We start from the raw sequence: 25,387 nt of genomic DNA, 5'->3' as shown, positions 1-25,387 counted from the left end.
AACCCTGCCCCAAACGAGTCTACCCCTAACTCTGTCCCTAACGAGTCTACCCCTAACCCTGCCCCTAACGAGTCTAGCCCTAGCCCTGCCCCTAACGAGTCTATCCCTAACGAGTCTAACCCTGCCCTTAACGAGTCTACCCCTAACCCTGCCCTTAACGAGTCTACCCCTAACCCTGCCCCTAGTGAGTCTAACCTAACCCTGCCCCTATCCGCAGCGATCCGTCCTCGCGCTTCTTGCGTCCGATCCGACCGAAACCCAAACCCAACGTCGGGGTGATGGACGGGACCGCATTGCCCGGCGGTGCGCAAAGAAAGGGCGGGGGGGGGGCGACGGGAGGGGGGGGGGGGCGCGCAAATCACAAGCGTCTCCTGCGAAGCATAAAAACCAAAAACTAAAAAATTTGTCGTTCGCGCTGTCTCCTTGTTCGGCCCAGAACGGACCCGACGTTCGCAGTTCGAATCCCGGCGGCCGCCCCGGTTAATTCCGTGGCGAGGCGTGGGGGTGGGTGTAATTGAGCGCGCAAACTCGCGCCTGTCTGCCTCGCGGGTCGTGAATGCCGAAAGAGCCGTCATGCCGATGTCAGCGCGCCACGGGAACCAGGGGTAGGCCATTGTGTGCCGGCGTCACGGCCTACAGCAAGAAAAAAAAATCGCCAAATGCGAGAACGCGTCGAGGGCAAATGGATCGGTGGGGTAAAAGCCGCTCAGCGACATCGCCCATTCTTACTGGGCAGACTAATACCAAACGTACCGGACCATGGTGATTATTAATTCTCTTTGTGTCATGGAGATCACGAGACACCTGCGGAAGCAAAGGGGCCGCTGAAATTACCACCGAATGCTTACAGAGGAGAGAGAGAGATGAAAATTTCAATAAAAACCAAGCCACGATTTCTTTTAAAATGGAGACATTTTCATCGCAAACGCGCGACGCTGGGAACGGGGAAAACGGTGGGGGGGGGGAGGTCATGAGCGGGGAGCTAAAATGTTCCACCTCAAGCGGAATCGTTCCATCTCCCGCAACGCATCACGGGTACCTGTAACACCCTCCCCCCACGCCGCCGCCTCCTACCCCGTGGGGTCTTCACCCTCCCGTCACACCCAACAGAGGTCAAACTCATCCCCACGATCGAGAAATCGGATTCCCAAGACGACGGCAGCTAAACCATTGCCCCTCTGGCAGCACCACGGCGCTGTACCAGCTTAACAGATCCGTTTCACCCCAACCCAGAACCACCCCCCCCCCCCGAGCATTCAGTTCACAGTTGGCCCAGTGCCAACCTCCGTGACCACGTGGGCATCTACGTGAGCGCCCGACTGTGCGCCCGGCTCAGTCGCCGACTCTGCGTCTGGCTTAGCGGCTGACCGGACATCGAATTGGATGCCTGCCTCGGCAGCCGACCCGACGTCCGGCTGCCGAGCCTCGAACCGGACGTGCGCCTTGACGCGCGGCTGGCCGTCGGGCCCGCCGGCTGACCGCTCGTCTGCATCGGTGCCCGCCAGCGCCCCGGTCTCTCCGTCTTGACCTGCGCCGGGCTCGGAGTCCGAGCGCGAGCAGCCCTCCACTGCCCGCTGAGCGTCGGCGTGGGTCACGTGGGTCACGTCGCTCTCGTGGGTCACGGGGGTCACTTCTTGCCGGAGACCCGGAGCGCCGCTCGGGGGGTTGGCTCCAGCGTCCGGCTCCGTCGTCGTCGCCGTCTCCGCCTCCGGCACGACGATCTTGTCGCCTACAGGAGCCAGCGGCAGACAGGGGAAACACAGGCACCCTAGGGCAGCTTGAGCACCTGCAAGGCTGCGGTTGTTTTTGTTGTTGTTGTTGTTGTTGTTAAACATACAAAAATATGTTTTTTTATTTTACTCGCTCGTACAAATCGGTGATTGCTTCTATCGGCAAATTTTTGTGCGCGGCTTGGGGGGGGGGGGGGGGGGGCTCTGGGCATGGAACTCGTACGCACGGTCTCATTCGCAAAAGAGTGACCCCGGGCTCGCCAAAATAACAAAAGGGAGAATGTAAAAGAAACTAAAACAATGCCGCGAATAGAAATCAGAGAGAGAAAACAACCAAATATATGTAATGAGAGCCTATGTCCGGCTCACGTGGTGATCGGCTCTGCCGGTCCTGCTCTACAGCCAATGGGGGGAGAGCCTGGGAGCATGGCCCTGGCGTGATCGAGGGATGTCAGCTAGGGTGATTGGTTCTGCTGGTCTTGGCCTCAGCCAATGGGAAGACAAGTTAGGGGCGTGGTCCCGGGAGTTGATGGAGGAATCTGGAACGTTCAGCGCTAGGCTATTAAGGATTGGCTGGAGCGTACCACGTGACCCAGGCATTAAATAAGGGAAGAGCTGAGGGACACGTGGTCAGACGAGGAACGAAGAGAGAGAGAGGGGCCACGAGGGAGCGGGGCTCCGAGTGCGACGTGGCAGTGCGTCTCTTGCGATCTGTCTGCCCACTTCCCGTTGCCTGCCAGCAACGGGGAGTGATTGTGAACTGAAATAAGTAAATAAAAGGACCGATTCCACAAGCCGTCTCCAAGAGTATTATTACATATAGATGAGACGACCAAGTATGTAAGTGTGCATGTCGAACTTCTTTGGCACCGTACGTTCGCCAACCGTGCTAATCAGAGGTACGGGGAGAGGGGGGCAATGACATCAACACTCAACGCACAAAAAAGCGTGTGGGTGTGTGCGTGTGTGTGTGCGTGCGTGTGGGTGTGTGTGGGTGTGTGTGTGTGGGGGTGTGTGTGGGGGTGTGCGTGCGTGCATGTGTGTGCGTGTGTGTGGGTGTGTGTGTGGGTGTGTGCGTGCGTGTGGGTGCGTGTGTGTGTGTGTGTGGGAGTGTGTGTGTGTGTGGGGTGCATGGGTGTGTGTATGTGTGCGTGGGTGTGTGTGCGTGTGTGTATGCGTGTGTGTGTAGGTGTGTGCGTGTGGGTGTGTGTGTGCATGTGTGCGTGTGTGTGTGGGTGTTTGCGTGTGTGAGTGTGTGCGTGTGTGTGGGTGTGTGCGTGTTAGCACAGAAGGGGGCACAGGTGGTGCATCGGCCAGTCATCTCAGTCAGTCGACCCGTAGCACCTGGGTCTGCCCCGTGACCTCCTGCCAGGGGGCGTTCGACACTTCACGTGGCCTCAAGGTGCACATGGCCTGGCACAAGCGTCGTGTTGACGTCACCGCCACTCAGTGGCGAATGGCTGTTGTTGTTGTGCGCGTCTATGGGGAGCGGTGGTGTAGCGGTTAGCGCGTTGCGCTACGAACCCGGCCACCCGAGTTCGATTCCCGCTGACGATAATCTAAACCGGTCCTGGGCCTCCCCTAGGTCAACTCAGCCTCAAGTGAGTACCTGGTGCAATGTCAAAAAACATTGCCACGAGCGAGACAAAGGCGGCCGGGCCGGCCTTCGTAGGTGCACACTCGCTAACGGCACTTGCCCCAACAGTCTGTTACAGGCTACAAGGGGGACCTTTGTCTTTGCGCGTGCGTTGTTGCGTTTGTTTATCGTGAAGCGCCAAGGTTATGGAAATACAGCGTCGCATGACTCGGGCAATGACGTCATTGACATGACTCCGCCCCCCCCTCCCCCTCCTCCCCCCAGCCCCACCCGCTCCCTCCTCTCGTTACCCAATCAGGCAGCACGGGGGGAGGGGGGGGGCCCGTTGTGACGATTATATAAATAAAAAACCCACAGCACGTGCCGGCCGTCGTCGTCCGGATGCCTACCTTGGGAGAAAAAAAATAGTAACGGAGTTAAAAAGTTTTTTTTAGTTTTTGTAAACATACAGGGTGCTTGATTTTAAGCTTTCGTGACTGCAGGGATTCAGACTCTTTGGTTCTTTCGGTGAAGTCACGTGAGTTCACCGAAAGAACCAAGGAGTTTCCAGGGTGCTTACATTTTTTTTTTAAACACTCATATGGGACTGTCGTTGTTAATGGAAAAATAAACGGATGATTAATTACACTGGTCAACAAAAAAAAAATTTCTGGCCTGGACTTTTGCAGCTGTTTTAGATTAGTTTCAGGGCGCTGATTCCAAATCTGGTCTCAGATTTGCTCTATCACATCTCATTTTTATGATATTGGCATACTCCATTTTCATTGATTTTACCCGAAATTAACTCTGTCACTTATGATTGCAAGTTGTTGCGAGTCAGTGACTGCTTTAGTGTTAAAATATGGTGCTGTATTTTTAGGATAGTGTGTTTATAATATCATTTTATGTAGATATCTACATTTATTTAATATTTTTTGTCTTCTGCAGTTTTTATTGAAAATGCAATATTTGATATCTCAAAAACCTGATGTGATAGACAAAAACTGATGCCAGATTTGGAATCGGCACCCCAAAATTACCTTAGGGCCGTTGCAATACCTTATGCCAGAAAAAGTGTGTTGACCAGTGTTATAATATACTGTGACGTGATAACGAATGTAATCTTAATAGCTTCAAAAAGTCAAAGAGTCTCCCACTTGTTCGCCAGCGTTGTCAACGCGTGGCCTGGAATCTTCTCCAGGCAGTTTCCAAAGCCTGGAGGTGCATTTCTTGTGGCGTCGTTGCAAATTCTCAGAAGTGTTGACATTTTAGTTTGAAGCGCCCTGTATGTGTGTATGTATGTATGTAGTGCCATTCAGGCGAGGCCGTGCAGAGCTTTTACGACAGATTCCCAGTTTAAAGAAAGCAACAACAACAACAACAAACCTCTTATTCTTAGGTTTTTTCGGTAAAGTCACGTAGGTAAAAAATTTTAATTAATAAAAGTAAAATAAAAATAAAAATCACGACGTTTCGGAGGCAACACAAGCTTCCGTTTTCAGGTGGAACCGTCACAGCACGACTGCTGTATCAAGTGAGAGAAATTCCAAGAAAACAGTCCTTGTATATTCTTGGAATTTCTCTCACTTGATACAGCAGTCGTGCTGTGACGGTTCCACCTGAAAACGGAAGCTTGTGTTGCCTCCGAAACGTCGTGATTTTTATTTTTATTTTACTTTTATTAATTTAAATTTTTTACCTGGTTGAGGGTGGGAGGAGCCAAGGTAGGCCCTGAATATTATTCTTGTGAGGTTCGGTGCGGCTGAAGCAGGCTGTTAGCATTCAAACTAAAGGGCAAACGACCCTGACACGGACGGATACGCAAGAGAAGGTCAATGTGGTTTTCAGACGAGCGCGAGATATAAAAAAAATCCTCGACTGACGGAGCGTGTCTCGCGGTCTGGGACAAGGCACCGCACCTCCGATTAGCGCGGTTGGCTACGTACGGCGCGAAAGAAGTTCGACACACGTGCATACATACAAGGCGTTCCACAACCTGGGGCGAGGTAGTTAACATCTCCTAGCCACCGTGATGATAATGATGAGAGAGAGACACGTAAACTCCAAATATATAGCAGCAGGCGTCGTCAGGGTCGGGATCGAACCCACGACCTCCTGTTGACCAGGCGAGGTAGTTAACATCTCCTAGCCACCGTGACGATGATGAAGATGAGAGACACGCAAACTCCAAACATACAGCAGCAGGCGTCGTCAGGGTCGGGATCGAACCCACGACCTCCTGTAGACCAGGCGAGGTAGTCAACATCTCCTAGCCACCGTGCTGATGATGAAGATGAGAGACACGCAAACTCCAAACATGCAGCAGCAGGCGTCAGGGTCGGGATCGAACCCACGACCTCCTGTAGACCAGGCGAGGTAGTCAACATCTCCTAGCCACCGTGCTGATGATGAAGATGAGAGACACGCAAACTCTAAACATGCAGCAGCAGGCGTCAGGGTCGGGATCGAACCCACGACCTCCTGTATACCAGGCGAGGTAGTCAACATCTCCTAGCCACCGTGCTGATGATGAAGATGAGAGACACGCAAACTCTAAACATGCAGCAGCAGGCGTCAGGGTCGGGATCGAACCCACGACCTCCTGTAGACCAGGCGAGGTAGTCAACATCTCCTAGCCACCGTGCTGATGATGAAGATGAGAGACACGCAAACTCCAAACATGCAGTAGCAGGCGTCAGGGTCGGGATCGAACCCACGACCTCCTGTAGACCAGGCGAGGTAGTCAACATCTCCTAGCCACCGTGCTGATGATGAAGATGAGAGACACGCAAACTCCAAACATACAGCAGCAGGCGTCAGGGTCGGGATCGAACCCACGACCTCCTGTTGACCAGGCGAGGTAGTTAACATCTCCTAGCCACCGTGCTGATGATGAAGATGAGAGACACGCAAACTCCAAACATACAGCAGCAGGCGTCAGGGTCGGGATCGAACCCACGACCTCCTGTATACCAGGCGAGGTAGTAAACATCTCCTAGCGCACTCCACCACGGTGTTAAACAGCGCAATCTCCAGCCCGTATCGTCCACTCTCTCTGCTGGCCTCTCTCCGTGCTGTGAATAAGGGTCATTGCCCTGAAACGTCGCCCATTACACACAGCATTTGACTAGCTCTACGCGTGTTTGGTTTGAGCGTATCCGCGCTGTGTACGTGGCCAGCGTATTTGCATCCGAAATTCGCTCCGCGATGCGGTTTGGATTCATTCTCCATGCGGCTATGCTGTCGAACGTGGGGCAACGTTGTGTGGACGTCGTGTGGACGTCGTGTTCTCTACGGGAGTCAGCTGTCTCACACACAGACACGCACACAGATACAGAGATACACACACATACATACAGCGATACATACAGATACATAGATACACGCACATATATACAGTGATACATACAGATACATAGATACACACACAGATACATAGATACACACACATACATACAGAGATATACACACAGATACATACAGAGATACATACAGATACATACAGATACATACAGTGATACATACAGATAGATACAGATACATACAGATACATACAGTGATACATACAGATACATACAGATACATACAGAGATACATACAGATACATACAGTGATACATACAGATACATACAGAGATACATACAGATACATACAGAGATACATACAGATACATACAGAGATACATACAGATACATACAGAGATACATACAGATACATAGATACACACACATACATACAGAGATACATACAGATACATACAGATACATACAGAGATACATACAGATACATACAGAGATACATACAGATACATACAGAGATACATACAGATACATACAGAGATACATACAGATACATACAGAGATACATACAGATACATAGATACACACACATACATACAGAGATACATACAGATACATACAGTGATACATACAGATAGATACAGATACATACAGTGATACATACAGATACATACAGTGATACATACAGATACATAGATACACACACATACATACAGAGATACATACAGATACATAGATACACACACATACATACAGAGATACATACAGATACATACAGAGATACATACAGATACATAGATACACACACATACATACAGAGATACATACAGATACATAGATACACACACATACATACATAGATACATACAGATACATACAGAGATACACACACAGATACATACAGAGATACACACACAGATACAGAGATACACACACATACAGAGATACATACAGAGATACATACAGATACATACAGAGATATACACACAGATACAGAGATACACACACACACACATACAGAGATACATACAGATACATACAGAGATATACACACAGATACAGAGATACACACACACATACAGAGATACATACAGAAACATACCGAGATATACACACAGATACAGAGATACATACAGATACATAGATACACACAGATACATAGAGAGATACACATACACATATACATAGAGAGAGATACACAGATACATAGATACACATACAGATACATAGAGAGATACACACACACATATACATAGAGAGAGATACACAGATACATAGATACACACAGATACATACAGAGATAGACACACAGATACATAGAGAGAGACACACACATACAGAGACACACACAGATACATAGATACACACACATACATACAGAGATATACACACAGATACATAGAGAGAGACACACACATACAGAGACACACACAGATACATAGATACACACAGATACATACAGAGATAGACACACAGATATACATAGAGAGAGACACACACATAGATACATACAGAGATACACACACAGAGACACACAGATATATATACACACACAGATACATAGATACACACAGATACATACAGAGATACACACACAGATACATACAGAGATAGACACGCACACAGATACATAGATACACATACATACAGAGACACACATAGATACATACAGATATATAGATACACACAGATACATAGATACACACACATAGAGAGACACAGATACATAAATAGACACACAGATACATACAGAGATACACACACAGATACATAGAGAGACACAGATACATAAATAGACACACAGATACATACAGAGAAACACGCACACAGCTACATACAGATACACACGCACATATGCATACAAAGACACAACATTGCGTGTGTACACGCTACTCGACAAGCAGCTGTCACACACACACACACAGAGAGCTATGTTAATGCTTTAGCGCTTTGCATTGCCCTTGTGCTGCCTGCCTTTCGTCATTCTTAGCTCTCGAGCACCGGATGAGACAAAGCCACGCAAGAGGCTGTGACTGATGTAGCCCCAATCGGTTTCGAGGACAGCATCGAAGCACATTTGTCTGACACGCCTTACCACGAAGTACGGGCAGTTCACGTGTACCCGGTGCCTTCTAATCGGTGTCGATTTGGCCTTTGAACACCGTCACGCCTCCTGCGTTATTGCTAGAAAAGTTAAAGCCATTAATACCCCTCCCCCCTGCCCCCCTTCGCACGTGAAGGGCTCACAAGTGACGTCATCACACTGATCCCTCCACAAATCTGGTTGCCGTCCGCCTGAGGATGCCGGTTGTAATTGGTGGCGAAACGTTCGTACTCGGATTGTGAAATGTCGTGGCTTTGCTCTCCAACACACAACCCGGTGGTGCTGAACTAGTTTACTACACTACTATACACTATACTATACACTACACTATACACTAAACTATACAATACACTATACACTACTATACACTACACTATAAACTGCACTACTATACACTACACTATACACTACACTATACACTACACTATACATTACACTACTATACACTACACTATACACTACACTATACTACTATACACTACTATACACTACACTACTATACACTACACTAGACACTACTATACATTACTATACACTACACTATACACCACACTACTATACACTACACTATACACTACACTACACTATACACTACTATACACTACACTATACGCTACTATACACTACACTATACACTACTATACACTACACTATACACTACACTATACACTACACTCTATACTACACTATACACTACACTATACACTACTATACACTACACTCTACACTACACTATACACGACACTATACACTACTATACACTACACTCTACACTACACTATACACTACACTATACACTACTATACACTACACTATACACTACTATACACTACACTATACACTACTATACACTACACTACTATACACTACACTATACACTACACTACTATACACTACACTATACACTACACTATACACTACACTATACACTACTATACACTACACTATACACTACACACTACACTACACACTAGTGATGAACTAGTAACGAATTGGCCACGTTCTGTTCACGTGACAACCCCTTACTAATTAGCTGTCTCGGGTGGTGGCCGGTTTAACGACACATTTATATTAACGTGATATAACCCAACAAAAAAACCCTCTTATGGATATTGGCTGTGAAAGCTTAATCCTACGTGTTAAACAGATTGTAAATGTTGTGGATTTGCTCTCCGACACACCGGTTAGTGCTGAACTAGTAACCAATTTCCAAGTTTTATTTACTGATCGGTGGCGGCTTTAACGACACATTTATATATTTACGCGGTCCATCGCCCCAGAAAAAAAAACTCTTTTATGGATAATATTGTTCGCGAAAGCTCGCTGCTACTATTACTACAACTATGCGTCAAACCGAAGGATAAAGGTCGGTCCTCTGCTCGTCAATGCGCTCGCGACCCCCCCCCTGAACTCCACCCCCCCCCCCCCCGGTCAAACTCCACGTGCACTCAGACAAAGATGCCCCGCATAGCCTGCAAGGGGCTGTTGGGGCAAGTGATGTTAGCGAGCAGCGACCGTGCGTCACTGGTGTTACCCATCAGCCGGAATTGAACTCCCGCTCACGGCCACCAACACTTATCCGAACCGGCCACGGGCCTCCCCTAGGTCGACTCGGCCTCAAATGAGTACATGGTACGGTGTAAACATCGCTGGTCACCCCCCCCCCCCTACCCACTGGCCTTGTGAGCCACAGTGCCAGTCGCCTTCACAAGCGCTCGCTGATGCATCATCCCTCCATCGGCCTCCCGGCAGAAGTCTCGCTCAAGGCTACACGTGGCGGCGATCTGTGTCTGCGCGTGGAAGTGTTGGCCCTGCGAGCAAGCGGCAGGGGCTGTGAAGGTCGCGGTTGTACGTGGGGGGTGGGTAGCATCAAACGACCGACCGGCCGACAGCGTGGCAGCAGTAGCAGAGATTGACAGACATATACATAGAGAGAGACAGACACATGCAGAGATACACAGATACATACAGAGATACACACACACATGCAGAGACACACACAGATACATAGATACACACAGATACATGCAGAGATACACACACAGAGATACATACAGAGATACATACACGCCGATACATAGATACACACAGATACATACAGAGATAGACACACAGATACATAGAGAGACACACACACACAGATACATACAGAAATACACACACACAGACACATACAGAGATACATACACACAGACACATACAGAGATACACACACAGATACATAGATACACACATATACATACAGAGTAACACACGCACACAGATACATAGATACACACACATACATACAGAGACAGATACATAGAGAGAGACACACACACACAGATACATATATACACACAGATACATGCAGAGATACACACACACATACAGAGACACAGATACACACGCACACAGATGCCTAGATACACACACATACATACACATACATACATACAGATATAGACACACAGATACATAGAGATAGACACACACACAGATACATACAGAGATAGACACACACACACATATATCCCCCCTCCCCCCTCGTGCTTCTCCGGTGTCCTCCCAGTGGCTGGGCGCACAACACGAGCCCACGTGGCAGATGTAACCCGGCGTCAGACGAAATGATCCCAAACATTGCGACCGACGCGGACAAAGATTCGTCCCACCGCTGTTAGCGAGCAGCGGCTTACCCACGAAAGGTGGCCAGCACCACGCCCGACCGCCTTTGTCTCCCCCCCCCCCCCCAAAAAAAAAATTTGGCGATGTTTTACGCAGCCACGCTAACGCACTCGTTTGAGGCTGAGTCGACCTAGGGGACCGGCCCAGGAAAATCGTCCGTGAGCGAGAATCGGGAATCGAACTCGTAGACGCAGGGCGCTCACCACTACACAACAGCTCCCCCCCACAATCCACATTGCAATGAACACCACCACCAGATTTGAAGCTTTCGTGACTTCAAAGATTCATATTCTTGGGTTTTTTCGGTAAAGTCACGTAGGTAAAAAAATTAAATTAATAAAAGTAAAATAAAAGTGAAATAAAAATCACGACGTTTCGGAGGCAACACAAGCTTCCGTCTTCAGGTGGAACCGTCACAGCACGATAGCTGTATCAAGTGAGAGAAATTCCAAGAAAACAGTCCTTGTATATTCTTGGAATTTCTCTCACTTGATACAGCAGTCGTGCTGTGACGGTTCCACCTGAAGACGGAAGCTTGCGTTGCCTCCGAAACGTCGTGATTTTTATTTTACTTTTATAAATTTAATTTTTTTTACCTACGTGACTTTACCGAAAAAACCTAAGCATATAACCACCACCACCACCATCTCCTGAACCCGTATCGAACTCGCGTTTACTGGCGGTGAGAGATTAACTTCACTGATAATCTCGACTCCTCCTCACTCCCTTATCAACCACGCGCGCGTACACAAGGCAAAGATCCCCCGTGTAGCCTGTAACAGACTGTAGGGGCAAGTGCTTGTAAGGCCGGCACGGCACACGAGGGGGTGGGTGGTCAGAACCACGCCCGACCGCCTTTGTCTCCCCAGTGACGATGTTTACACACCGCACCAGGTGCTCACTTGAGGCTAAGTCGACCTAGGGGAGGCCCAGAACCGGATCGGATAATTGTCTTAGATGTTTGTGGCCGTGAGCGGGAATCGAACTCGGGTGGCTCTGGGTTCTTAGCGCAGCGCGCTACCTACTGCACTACCGCTCCCCACACTCTCACGTACAAAGACAAAGATCCCCCGTGTAGCCTGTAACAGACTGTTGGGGCAAGTGCCATTAGCGAGTGGCAGCACCAATGAAGGCCGGCACGGTAACACGAGGTTGGGGTGGGTGCCCAGCACCACGCCCGGCCGCCTTTCTCTCCCCACCGCAGCAGCTATACTCATTTAAGGCCGAGTCGACCTAGGGGGAGGCCCAGTTGCGGATCAGATATAATCGTCTGCGGTGTCGGCGGCCGTGAGCGGGGTTCGTAGGCTCCACCCCTACCGCTAACAGCAGCAGCAGCAGCGGCAGCCTGCGCCGGTTTAATCCGACGCAGTGACACTGGCGTGATTGAGTCTGGGCCGATGATGATGATGGTGGTGGTGGTGTTGTTGTTGATGGTGTCGATGGTGAATGATGCAGACGGGTGTGGGTTGGTTGATGGTGGTGGTGGTGGTGGAGCTTTCCGCACTCCCTCCCTCTCCCGCCCGCACCACTCACACACTGCGCGATTCATCCGTTTTCCTGCAATATTCCGTTACACGCGACCCACGGCCAAATTAAAATCAATTAGCGACGGAGTGACCTCCTCCCTCCTCCCTCCCTCACCCACCCCGAGCATTCCCCTGAATTAACGAACACCCCCAGCACTGAGTGGGGGGCAGGGGGGGCAGGGAGGGAGGGACCGCAATGAATGGGTCGCTCTCACAAACCCCGAGTCGCTACCCCAGTCGGGATTGCAGCAGAACGAACACGTTGCACAAACCCTGACACTCGACACGGCTACGCGATTTTGATGTTGTTTGTTGTTGACGCCGCCGCTGCCGCTGCTGCTGCGTCTAGCTTTTTTTTTAAAGCGAGCAAGTTACAGCCGCGCAAACGCGCCGACTATTTAAACTAAAAAAAGTAATATTCAAAATAAAAATCACGACGTTTCGGAGGCAACACAAGTTTCCGTGTTGCCTCCGAAACGTCGTGATTTTTATTTTATTTTACTTTTATCAATTTTAATGTTTTACCTGCGTGACTTTACCGAAAAAACCCAAGAATATGAATCTTTGAAGTCACGAAAGCTTCAAATCTGGTGGTGGTGGTGTTCATTGCAATGTGGATTGTGGGGGGGAGCTGTAGTGTAGTGGTGAGCGCCCTGCGTCTACGAGTTCGATTCCCGATTCTCGCTCACGGACGATTTTCCTGGGCCGGTCCCCTAGGTCGACTCAGCCTCAAACGAGTGCGTTAGCGTGGCTGCGTAAAACATCGCCAAAATTTACCTAAGAATATGAATCCTTGCAGTCACGAAAGCTTCAAATCTAGAATTAATATTTAAAAATATTGTAAAAAAAACACGATTTAATGAAATGTACCGTACGAGTAATGGCAGAACTCCACGACTCCAGGAAGTGGCCCCGAAGCTTGCCACAACTTAAGGGGGCCGTGGCCAATTACAGGCAACGTCAGTTGAGCATGGACAATTACATAACATTTAAAAAAGATTGTTTTAAAATAGATATATATTTTTTTATGATAGAATATAGTCTTGTCATCACTATGACACACGTATACCAAGTTTGCAGTCGATACCACATTGTGAAGTTGGTTAAAATTGAGTTACAAGATTTGAGGATACGACAACAGACGGAGTGAGTTTATTAAAAGCGTGTAAAAGAATGTTTAAAAATGTTTATCAAACCCACGACCTCCTGTATACTAGGCGAGGTAGCTAACATCTCACCACGGAGAGAGACACGCAAACTCCAATAATACAGCAGGCGTCAGGGTCAGGATCGAACCCACAACCTCCTGTATACCAGTCGAGGTAGCTAACATCTATCCACGGAGAGAGACACGCAAACTACAAACTTACAGCAGGCGTCAGGGTCGGCATCGAACCCACGACCTCCTGTATACCAGGCGAGGTAGTTAACATCTCACCACGGAGAGACAGACACACAAAGTACAAACATACAGCAGGCATCAGGGTCGTTATCAAACCCACGACCTCCTGTATACCAGGCGAGGTAGCTAACATCTCACCACGGAGAGAGACACGCAAACTCCAATAATACAGCAGGCGTTAGGGTCGAACCCACGACCTCCTGTATACCAGGCGAGGTAGCTAACATCTCACCACGAAGAGACAGACACGCAAACTACAACAGGCGTCAGGGTCGGGATCGAACCCACGACCACCTGTATACCAGGCGAGGTAGTTGACATCTCACCACTGAGAGACAGACACGCAAACTACAAACATACAGCAGGCGTCAGGGTCGGGCTCAAACCCACGACTTCCTGTATACCAGGCGAGGTAGTTCACATCTAGCCAGCGTGCACTTTCGTACCACTGCCTACGCAGAATCAGAATCTGTATTTGGCCTGGAGGAATCCGATGAGCTGTGAAGCTCTTTTCACAGATGTCAAGTTGGGGACGGTCTCAGCAAGTGCCACCAACAAACAACGTCATCTCCATATATATAAAAGGCAAAGTTGTGAATATGTGTGTCTGTTCAAAATGTTTAGCGTACTTCCCGACATGCAACAAACTGGAAATTTGCCATGTGGGTACCTTCCAGACTGTACACCACGCAACAATTATAAAAATACACTTTTGTTTTTTTTGGGGAGGGGGGGGGGCTCAATAATGCATAGATTTTTTGCACGGCGAGTGAGCTGTGACGTCACATCTGTCACGTGACCCGCGCATGTGGAAGCGTCACGCATTGTAGTGTAGTGATTAGCGCGCCGCTGCGCTACGAACCCGGCGACCCGAGTTCGATTCCCGCTCACGGCCAAAACCGCTGACGATGATTTGAACCGGTCCTGGGCCTCCCCTAGGTCCGCTCAGCCTCAAACAATTAACTGGTGTGGTGTGTGAGCATCGCCACTGGGGAGACAAAGGCGGTCGGGCGTGGTGAATCAAGTCCCGGGCGAAGCCGGGGTAGTAAAGCTAGTCTCTAATAAAGGTGTTTTTTTAAAGTTTGTTTTGGGGTTCGGGGTGGTGGTGGGCGAACGACACGTTCATATTCACGCGACATAACCCAACAAAAAAAAAACCCTTTTATTTTGGATAATGTTGTTCGCGTAAGCCTCCTACGTGATAAACCCAATGGTGCAATACGGCAAGGGGAAAATCAACAACAACAGTAGCAGTGCAAAATCGGTAAAAGGTAAAGCAAAGTCAGGAGAAACAGAAAAGTGCATGAAGTACATGAGCACACGTGGAGTCCATCGCAGCAGCAGCAGCAGCAACATCATCCATTGAGGAGGGGAGTTGATGTCACTATCGCTTGATGCAGCGAGCGCAGTGGTAATAAGTCAACCGTAGTGCTCGTGTTGTAGTAGTAGGAGGAGGTGGTGCTGGTGGTGGTGATGGTGGTGCTGATGGTGGTGGTGATGATGGTGGTGGTGGTGCTGGTGGTGGTGATGGTGGTGATGATAGTGCTGATGGTGGTGGTGCTGGTGCTGGTGGTGGTGATAGTGCTGGTGCTGGTGGTGCTGATGGTGGTGGTGGTGATGGTGGTGGTGGTGATAGTGGTGGTGATGGTGGTGGTGCTGGTGGTGGTGGTGATGGTGGTGGTGATGGTGCTGGTGGTGGTGGTGATGCTGGTGGTGATAGTGGTGGTGGTGCTGGTGGTGGTGATGGTGGTGATGGTGCTGGTGGTGGTGCTGCTGGTGGTGGTGATGGTGGTGGTGATGGTGGCGGTGGTGGTGGTGGTGGTGGTGATGGTGGTGGTGATGGTGGCGGTGGTGCTGGTGGTGGTGATGGTGGTGATGGTGCTGGTGGTGGTGCTGCTGGTGGTGGTGATGGTGGTGGTGGTGGTGGTGGTGATGGTGGTGGTGATGGTGGCGGTGGTGGTGGTGGTGGTGATGGTGGTGCTGCTGGTGGTGGTGATGGTGGTGGTGATGGTGGCGGTGGTGGTGGTGGTGGTGGTGATGGTGGTGGTGATGGTGGTGGTGGTGCTGGTGGTGGTGATGGTGGTGGTGATGGTGGCGGTGGTGGTGGTGCTGGTGGTGGTGCTGATGGTGGTGGTGCTGGTGGTGGTGATGGTGGCGGTGGTGATGGTGCTGGTGATGGTGGTGGTGATGGTGGCGGTGGTGGTGGTGATGGTGGTGCTGGTGGTGGTGACGGTGGTGGTGCTGGTGGTGGTGCTGGTGGTGGTGCTGGTGGTGGTGGTGCTGGTGGTGGTGGTGGTGCTGGTGGTGGTGGTGGCGGTGGTGGTGCTGGTGGTGGTGATGGTGGTGGTGACGGTGGTGGTGCTGGTGGTGGTGCTGGTGGTGGTGCTGGTGGTGGTGGTGGTGCTGGTGGTGGTGATGGTGGCGGTGGTGATGGTGGCGGTGGTGGTGGTGATGGTGGTGGTGGTGCTGGTGGTGGTGATGGTGGCGGTGATGGTGGCGGTGGTGATGGTGGTGATGGTGGTGGTGGTGCTGGTGGTGGTGCTGGTGGTGGTGCTGGTGGTGGTGATGGTGGCGGTGGTGGTGGTGATGGTGGTGGTGATGGTGGTGGTGACGGTGGTGGTGCTGGTGGTGGTGCTGGTGGTGGTGCTGGTGGTGATGCTGGTGGTGGTGGTGATGCTGGTGGTCATGTTACTGGTGGTGGTGGTGATGCTGGTGGTCATGTTACTGGTGGTGGTGCTGGTGGTGGTGCTGGTGGTGATGCTGGTGGTGGTGGTGATGCTGGTGGTCATGTTACTGGTGGTGGTGGTGCTGGTGGTGGTGGTGATGGTGGTGGTGCTGGTGGTGGTAGTGGTGGTGCTGGTGGTGGTGCTGATGGTGGTGGTGATGGTGGTGCTGGTGGTGCTGGTGGTGCTGGTGGTGGTGGTGGTGCTGTTGGTGGTGGTGGTGCTGGTGGTGCTGGTGGTGCTGGTGCTGGTGGTGCTGGTGGTGGTGGTGATGATGATGGTGTTGATGGTGTTGATGGTGCTGGTGGTGGTGGTGCTGATGGTGGTGGTGGTGCTGGTGGTGGTGCTGGTAGTGGTGGTGGTGCTAGTGGTGGTGGTGGTGCTGGTGGTGGTGGTGCTGGTGGCCGTGCAGGTGTTTACCTGTGGGGATCGGGGGGGGAGGCCAGGTGAGGGGGGGCCCCCAGCGGCCTCGCCCGGCCCGTGGGCCCACGTGACCCTTCTCCTGGGTTCAAAGGTCACGTTCGCGACCTCCTCCGCATTCCCCGGCTCCTTCCCTTCCCCGTAGCCTCCCCCGCTGGCGGCTACGAAATCTTTACACGAGGGGGGTGGGGAGGGCGGGGGGGGGGTGGGGAGGGGGGCGGGGGGGGGGGAGGGGGGGCGGGGGGGGGGGGGGCAGAGGAACAGATCGAATGAAATCAATGATATCGTAACGACACCTTAGTGATAATTGGTTTTTTACCCTTCTATCTGGCAACAAAACTGACACCTTTTTTTTACAAGGAGTCATGTTTGCATTGACCACAATACCTGCAGTCATAATGCAAACAAAAAACATAACCCTGATAATGTATGCACTGTCCTTGAAGTTGATTGGTCCACACCCGAGACAGCTTTCCTTAGAGCCTAGTCTCACATGGTGTTGGACCAGATGACGCCAAAAGGCGCACAACTCAAAGACAATGCACCATCAGAGTGTGAGAGCTTGGGGGTAACCATTTACACCATTGGAACCTCCTTTGTCAGTTGCAAAATATGATAATTGTTTTTTTACCCTTCTATCTGGCAACAAAACTGACACCTTTTGTACAAGGAGTAATGTTTGCATAGACCACAATACCTGCAGTCGGAATCCAAACAAAAACCACAACTCTGATAATGTATGCACTGTCCTTGATATTGATTGTGCACTTATCGGAGTTATGTTTTTTGTTTGCATTATGACTGCGGGTATTGTGGTCTATGCAAACATGACTCCTTGTAAAAAAAAAGGTGTCAGTTTTGTTGCCAGATAGAAGGGTAAAAAACAATTATCATATTTTTACTGGCAAATGAGGTTCCAATGGTGACACCTTAGTGCTTGACGTTTCAAACAACTCGTGTAAGCGTCGACAGGTGTGGGGAGCACCCGTAAGGCGAAGCCCACCTTGTTTATTTTTAAATCCTTTATATTAAGTTCACTTGCTTGCTTGCTTGCGCGCTTACGACCGTGCAAATCTTTCGGTCGTTTATTAACCCACTTCCCGTGATCCAATCGAGCTGACATTTTGCACACAGGCTCGTTGTGCATGACAATTTATTTTGTGAAATTTTTTTTTCCAAAATGTTCCACTTTTTAGGAAAAAATGTTTTTCATATTTAATTTAAAATACCAATGTGATCAAAATGAAACTCTTACTCAAGAAAAACAGAAATGAATAATAAAATAAAACCGATGCCACACATATAAAGGATATATAGTGAAAAACTTTGTTTTTACGGGTTAATTTTTTAAATCCTTTATATTAAGTTCACTTGCTTGCTTGCTTGCGCGCTTACGACCGTGCAAATCTTTCGGTCGTTTTTTAACCCACTTCCCGTGATCCAATCGAGCTGACATTTTGCATACAGGCTCGTTGTGTGGGACAATTTATTTTCGTGAAAAAATTTTTCCAAAATTTTCCACTTTTTAGGAATTTTTTTTTTTCATATTTAATTTAAAATACCAATGTGATCAAAATGAAACTCTTACTCAAGAAAAACAGAAATGAATAATAAAATAAAACCGATGCCACGCATATAAAGGATTTATAGTGAAAAACTTTGTTTTTACGGGTTAATTTTTTTCTACTTAGGCGGTTACCGTCCGCGACGGGCAGACGGTGAAATAAAATGACGCGGAAAGAGTTGCAAATGTCGAAAACGTGGAGGAGCGCGATAAAAACTAGCGTCCGTTACCTCCCTGGGCCCCGCCGCTTGGGGGGCTCCCGGCCTCCGGCTCGGCTGTCGTCCCGGGCGTGGGCTCCCCTGCGTCGCCGTGGAGTCCCCCCCGGGCACCCCCCTTTTCTCCGTGGGGGGCGACCGCACCTGGGGGCACGTGGAGAATGAGGCTGGCGTGATGGCCATCGCCGCCGCTGGCGCCGTTGTCGTCTTCGCCGCCGGCGCTCCGGTCGTCTTCGTCGTCATCGAGGTCCTCCTCGTCCTCCTCCTCCGTGGCGTGGAGGTGGAGCTCCACCAGGGTCTGCATCTCTGGGACGGGGAGAGAGGTGGGGGGACAATGTGAGACAGGAGATGAGATGGCGTGGATGGGATGAGATGGATGACACGAGATGAGATGCTGTGGATGGGATGAGATGAATGGGATGAGATGGATGGGTAGAGATGGATGAGATGAGATGGATGGGATGAGATGGATGGCAGGAGATGAGATGCTGTGGATGGGATGACATGGATGGGATGAGATGAGATGGATGGGATGAGATGGATGAGATGAGATGGATGGGATGAGATCGATGGCAGGAGATGAGATGCTGTCGATGGGATGAGATGAATGGCATGAGATGAGATGGATGGGATGAGATGGATGGGATGAGAAGGATGAGATGAGATGGATGGCAGGAGATGGATGAGATGAGATTGATGACATGAGATGAAATGCTGTCGATGGGATGAGATGAATGATTTGAGATGGTATGAGTAGGATGACATTGATGAGATGGTGTCCACGGGAAGGGATGACAGGAGATGAGATGGCGGGGATGGGTTTGAGATGGATGGGATAAGATGAGATGGATAGCAGGAGATGGATGGGATGAGATGGATGGCAGGAGATGAAATGCTGTCGATGGGATGAGATGAATGATATGAGATGGTATGAGTAGGATGACATTGATGAGATGGTGTCCACGGGAAGGGATGACAGGAGATGAGATGGCGTGGATTGGTTTGAGATAGATGGGATAAGATGATGTGGGAGGGATGGGATTGGATGAGAAATGATGGGATAGAGTGTTTGGTGGTCGTGGCAAGCGACTTGCGCTCCGAAACCAGTCACCCAAGTTGGATTCCCGCTCATGATCAACATCTGCGACGATTACCTGAGCTCGCCCGGGGCATTCCCAACATCGACTCCACTGGTGGCGGTGCTTAAACATCAGCATTGGGGAGACAAAGACTGCCGGGGCGGGGATTCGGCCACACCACCCGTTCGTGTGCTGAGCTGGCCTTAATAGGTGCTCGCAAGCAGCCCCTAACACATGGGGGGTCGTTGTTTTCGTGCGTGTGATTTGTGCGGAGCGGTGGGTGTAGCGGTTAGCGCTGCGCTGCGCTACGAACCCGGCGACCCGAGTTCGATTCCCGCTCACGGCACAACACCGGAGACGATTATCTGAACCGGGCCTGGGCATCCCCTAGGTCTACTCAGCCTCAAATGAGTACCCGGTGCGGTGTGTAAACATCGCCACTAGGGAGACAAAGGCGGCCGGGCGTTGTGTTGGCCACCCACCCCCTCTTGTGCCGTGCCGGCCTTCATGAACAGCACTTGCCTCCAACAGGCTATACGGGGGATCTTTGCCTTTGTTTCGTGATTGGACGGGGGGGGGGGTCTCACGGCTCATGGTGGGGGGCGTGTAGGAGCTGTGGTGCCCCCCCTTTCGGGGGGAATGTCCAAGTCGGCCCTCGGCTCCCTGAAACATCAACAACGTTGAACACACGCTGGGTCAACAACAACAACAACAACCACGACAACAGCAAACAAAAACGTTGTGACTATCCAAACCCGACAACTACATTTTCCCGCACCTCCGATTTGCACGGCTGGCTAGGCACGGTGCAAAAAGAAGTTCAGCAGACATGTATACATAGCTCACACTCGTTTTCTTTTTTTCCACTGGCACATGCGAGCCGTGCCAGGTGTATGTGGGGGCTGTCCCGAACACACCTGGCACGGCTATTTTCCATTACGGGCCGAAACTAAACCGTGATACGCGTGGCTGACCCATGCCGTGCCGGCCTTCAAGGAGCAGTGGGCGATGGAGGAGGCCATGTGCTCGGTGGCAGATGACGGGGAGCTCTGCGTGCTGATATGAGCTACCCGTCGGAGGCCGTTGGACTGCGAGAAGGGCTGCGTGCAGAGCGAGAGAGAGCGAGAGAGAGAGCGAGAGAGTGAGCGAGAGAGTGAGCGAGAGAGTGAGCGAGAGAGTGAGCGAGAGAGCGAGAGAGAGAGCGAGCGAGAGAGTGAGCGAGAGAGTGAGCGAGAGGTGGGGGTTTACATAAAGCAAAGTTTAAATTAAAAAAACCGTGATACGCGGTCATTGCGCGAAACGTCGGAATCTGGTTCGGGGGGAGGGCCAAGCAGGGCCTAGGGGTGGGGCCAAATGACGCGGCCACGGCGTGTGATGTCGGTAGGCGATGTCGGTGGCACGGCACGGCACGGTTTTTCAGCACTGTGGAAAAGAAACGAACTGCAGCCGCGCCCGGCTGGCTCGGTTGTGCCAGCGGGAGAGAGAGGCGAGTGAGGCCTGGGTAGGGGGTGGGGGGGGTGTGGTTGGGGGGAAGAGGGGGGGGGTGGTTGGTGGGTGGGGGGGAGTGAGGGGTGGGTGTGGTGGTGAGTCGTGGTTGGTGGGTGGGTGGGGGTGGGGGTTGGTGGTGGTGGTGGTGGGTGGGTGGGTGTGGTGGTGGTGGTTGGTGGGTGGGGGGGAGTGGGAGGTGGGTTGGGTGGTGAGTCGTGGTTGGTGGGTGGAGGTGGTTGGTGGTGGTTGGTGGGTGAGGGGGAGTGGTGGGGGGGAGTGGTGGGTGGGGGGGAGTGGTGAGTCATGGTTGGTGGGTGGGTGGGGGGGGGGGGTTGGTGGGTGGGGGGGAGTGAGGGGGTGGGTGTGGTGGTGAGTCGTGGTTGGTGGGTTGGTGGTGGTGGGTGGGTGGGTGTGGTGGTGGTTGGTGGGTGGGGGGGGGGTTGATGAGTCGTGATTAGTGGGTGGGGGTGGGGGTTGGTGGTGGTTGGTGGGTGGGGGGGAGTGGGGGGTGGGTGGGGGTGGTGAGTCGTGGTTGGTGGGTGGGGGGGTTGGTGGTGGTGGTGGTTGGTGGTTGGTGGGTGGGTGTGGTGGTGAGTCGTGGTTGGTGAGTGGGTGGGGGGTGGGGGCGGTGGTTGGTGGGTTGGTGGTGGTGGGTGGGGTGGTGAGTCGTGGTTGGTTAGTGGGGGTAGTGGGGGGTGGGTGGTGTGGTGAGTCGTGGTTGGTGGGTTGGTGATGGTGGGGGGTGGGTGTGGTGGTGAGTCGTGGTTGGTGGGTGGGTGGGGGGTAGTGGAGGGGGGGGGGGTCTCACCTCTCCGTGCTCCCCATCTCTGTCATCATCTGTGGGGGAGAGTGGCACCAGGAGGACACCCGCTGTGAGTTTGACACGGAACCATTTCCCCCACCCCTCACCCCCCACCCCTCACCCCTCACCCCCACCCCCCCACCCCTCACCCCCCCACCCCTCACCCCTCACCCCCCCCACCCCTCACCCCCCCCACCCCTCACCCCCCCCACCAATCCCCACAGGTAAACACCTGCACCTCCACGGCCACCAAAACAAAGACAAAGATCCCCCGGGTAGCCTCAACATGCCGTCGGGGCAAGTGCAGTTAGCGAGTAGCAGCACCTGTGAGGGTGCGGGTGGCCGGCACTACGCCCGACCGCCTTTGTCTCCCCAGTGGCGATGTTTACACACCGCACCAGGTACTCATTTGAGGCTGAGTCGACTTAGGGGAGGGCCCAGGACCGGTTCGGTGTTGGTGGACGGGTGGGTTGACTCTCCAACACACCGGCTAGCGCTGTGCGAGTGACTATTTGGCGTGTCTTGTTGTTTACGCGACAAACCGTGACCAGTGCCGGATGAAGCGAAGTGCGTGGCCTGTATAGCAAATGATGTTATAAAGAGACCCTAATTATAAAAAAATACATAAATATTAAAACACTAATTTCTCTACTCGCACAGTAAAGTAATTGCATTTTTTCATTTGCTATACGGCCAGATAATAATGACAAATCGCTAACCTTAAACACCCGGTCGTCCATAAAAGTCGAAGGCGGTATAGTACTATAGTAGTAGAGCAAGTGCAGAATCACTGAACCGGAATTTTATAGCTTGAAAGCGTTTAGCGCGGGGCCCTTGAAAGTGCGGGGCCCGTAGCTACTACTACATATGTAGTAGCTACTACATATGTATGCTACAGGAGCTGTAGTAGCTACTACATATGATTTTGCTCCTACGATCATCCGGCACCGAAGCTTACTGAGATCGCATGGTTCCTGCGTTGGCTGTCAGGTTCAACGACGCATTTATATTGACGCGATCGTACCCCACAACCCTCGCCCTCTATTATGGATAAGCTGGGTCGCGAAAGCCTCCACCACCACCACCACCTCCCACCACCACCACCACCTCCCACCACCACCACGACTAAGTGTTCAACCGAATTATAATAATTTCGCTCTTTTCGCCGCCTGCTTCACAGAGGACGTTTAAACATCGTCTGACGTCAATCGGCAAACAGTGGGGCCGTTGTGTGTGGCAGCAGCGTGCGTCGACAATTCCACATGTGCCAAACGCGTAAATTGCGGTCGCAAGTTTTACTCTAATGAGGGTGGTGGTGGTGGTGGGGGGTGGTGGTGGTGGTGGTGGTGGGGGTGGTGGTGGTGGTGGTAGTGGTGGTGGGGGTGGTGGTGGTAGTGGTGGTGGTAGTGGTGGTAGTGGTGGGGGGTGGTAGTGGTGGGGGTGGTGGTAGTGGTGGGGGTGTTGGGGGTGGTGGGGGTGGTGGTGGTAGTGGTGGGGGTGTTGGGGGTGGTGGTGGTGGGGGTGGTGGGGGTGGTGGTGGTGGTAGTGGTGGTAGTGGTGGGGGTGGTGGTGGTGGTAGTGGTGGGGGTGGTGGTGGTGCTAGTGGTGGGGGTGGTGGTGGTGGTAGTGGTGGTGGTGGGGGTGATGGTGGTGGGGGTGGTGGTGGTAGTGGTGGTGGTGGTTGTGGTTGAGCGATACAGACGAAGCAATCATCGTCTCCCACCGGCTGACGTGGCGGGGTGGAGGTCGTCGTTACAAAACGAGACCCCTCCTCGTCGCTTTAGAGTTCCCAATGCACCCTGGCTCGGGCTGAAATCGACGTGAAACTCGTCAGCCATACAGTGGTTTGTCTTAACCAGGGTGGCACGCACACCACATCCACCGCCCCCCCCCCCTATTCTGCAGTGCCGGATTAGTGTGGGGCCTGTAGAATATGATGTTATAAAGGGGCCCTAAATAAATAAAAAACGTGAATATTAAAAAAAACTTTTTTTTACTTGCATAGTAAAGTAATTGTATGTTTTCATTTGCTATACAGCCAGACGATACGGCAAATCGCTGACCGTAAACACCCAGTCGTTCATGAACGTCGAAGGCAGTATAGTACTATAGTAATAGAGCGAGTGCAGAATCACTGAACCGGAATTGATAGCTTGAAAGCGTTTAGCGCGGGGCCCTTGAGAGTGCAGGACCTATAAAATATGTAGCTGCTGTTGCTACTAGGATAATCCGGCACTGGAAGGCAGTATAGTACTATAGTAATAGAGCAAGTGCAGAATCACTTAACCGAAATTGATAGCTTGAAAGCATTTAGCGCGGGGCCCTTGAAAGTGCAGGACCTATAAAATATGTAGCTGCTGTTGCTACTAGGATAATCCGGCACTGGAAGGCAGTATAGTACTATAGTAATAGAGCAAGTGCAGAATCACTGAACCGAAATTGATAGCTTGAAAGCATTTAGCGCGGGGCTCTTGAAAGTGCAGGACCTATAACATATGTAGCTGCTGTTGCTACTAGGATAATCCGGCACTGGAAGGCAGTATAGTACTATAGTAATAGAGCAAGTGCAGAATCACTTAACCGAAATTGATAGCTTGAAAGCATTTAGCGCGGGGCCCTTGAAAGTGCAGGACCTATAAAATATGTAGCTGCTGTTGCTACTAGGATAATCCGGCACTGGAAGGCAGTATAGTACTATAGTAATAGAGCAAGTGCAGAATCACTGAACCGAAATTGATAGCTTGAAAGCATTTAGCGCGGGGCTCTTGAAAGTGCAGGACCTATAACATATGTAG

The 25,387-nt window shown here is 51.2% G+C and overlaps 1 protein-coding gene across 2 annotated transcripts in view; it reads right to left on the bottom strand.

The window, feature by feature from the left end:
* Positions 1-337: 337 nt before the first annotated feature.
* The window catches only part of LOC144736699 (uncharacterized), a 28,997-nt gene continuing 3,947 nt past the window's right edge, over positions 338-25,387 (bottom strand). The window contains exons 2-6 of one of the 2 annotated variants that reach the window (XM_078619300.1): positions 22,599-22,627; positions 20,890-20,965; positions 19,239-19,529; positions 17,445-17,614; positions 338-1,729 (exon numbers count right to left, since the gene is read on the bottom strand). In XM_078619300.1, the coding sequence (XP_078475426.1) occupies positions 1,628-1,729; positions 17,445-17,614; positions 19,239-19,529; positions 20,890-20,965; positions 22,599-22,627 (668 nt within the window). In that variant the 3' untranslated portion in view covers positions 338-1,627. Of the gene's footprint in view, positions 1,769-17,444; positions 17,615-19,238; positions 19,530-20,889; positions 20,966-22,598; positions 22,628-25,387 lie in introns of both variants that reach the window. The other variant, XM_078619301.1, reaches the window with a different exon arrangement.

Source organism: Lampetra planeri, chromosome 62 (genome assembly GCF_965212315.1).
Source record: "Lampetra planeri chromosome 62, kcLamPlan1.2.h2, whole genome shotgun sequence".
Lineage (NCBI taxonomy): Eukaryota > Metazoa > Chordata > Hyperoartia > Petromyzontiformes > Petromyzontidae > Lampetra > Lampetra planeri.
This window is presented reverse-complemented; position numbering and strand designations above follow the sequence as displayed.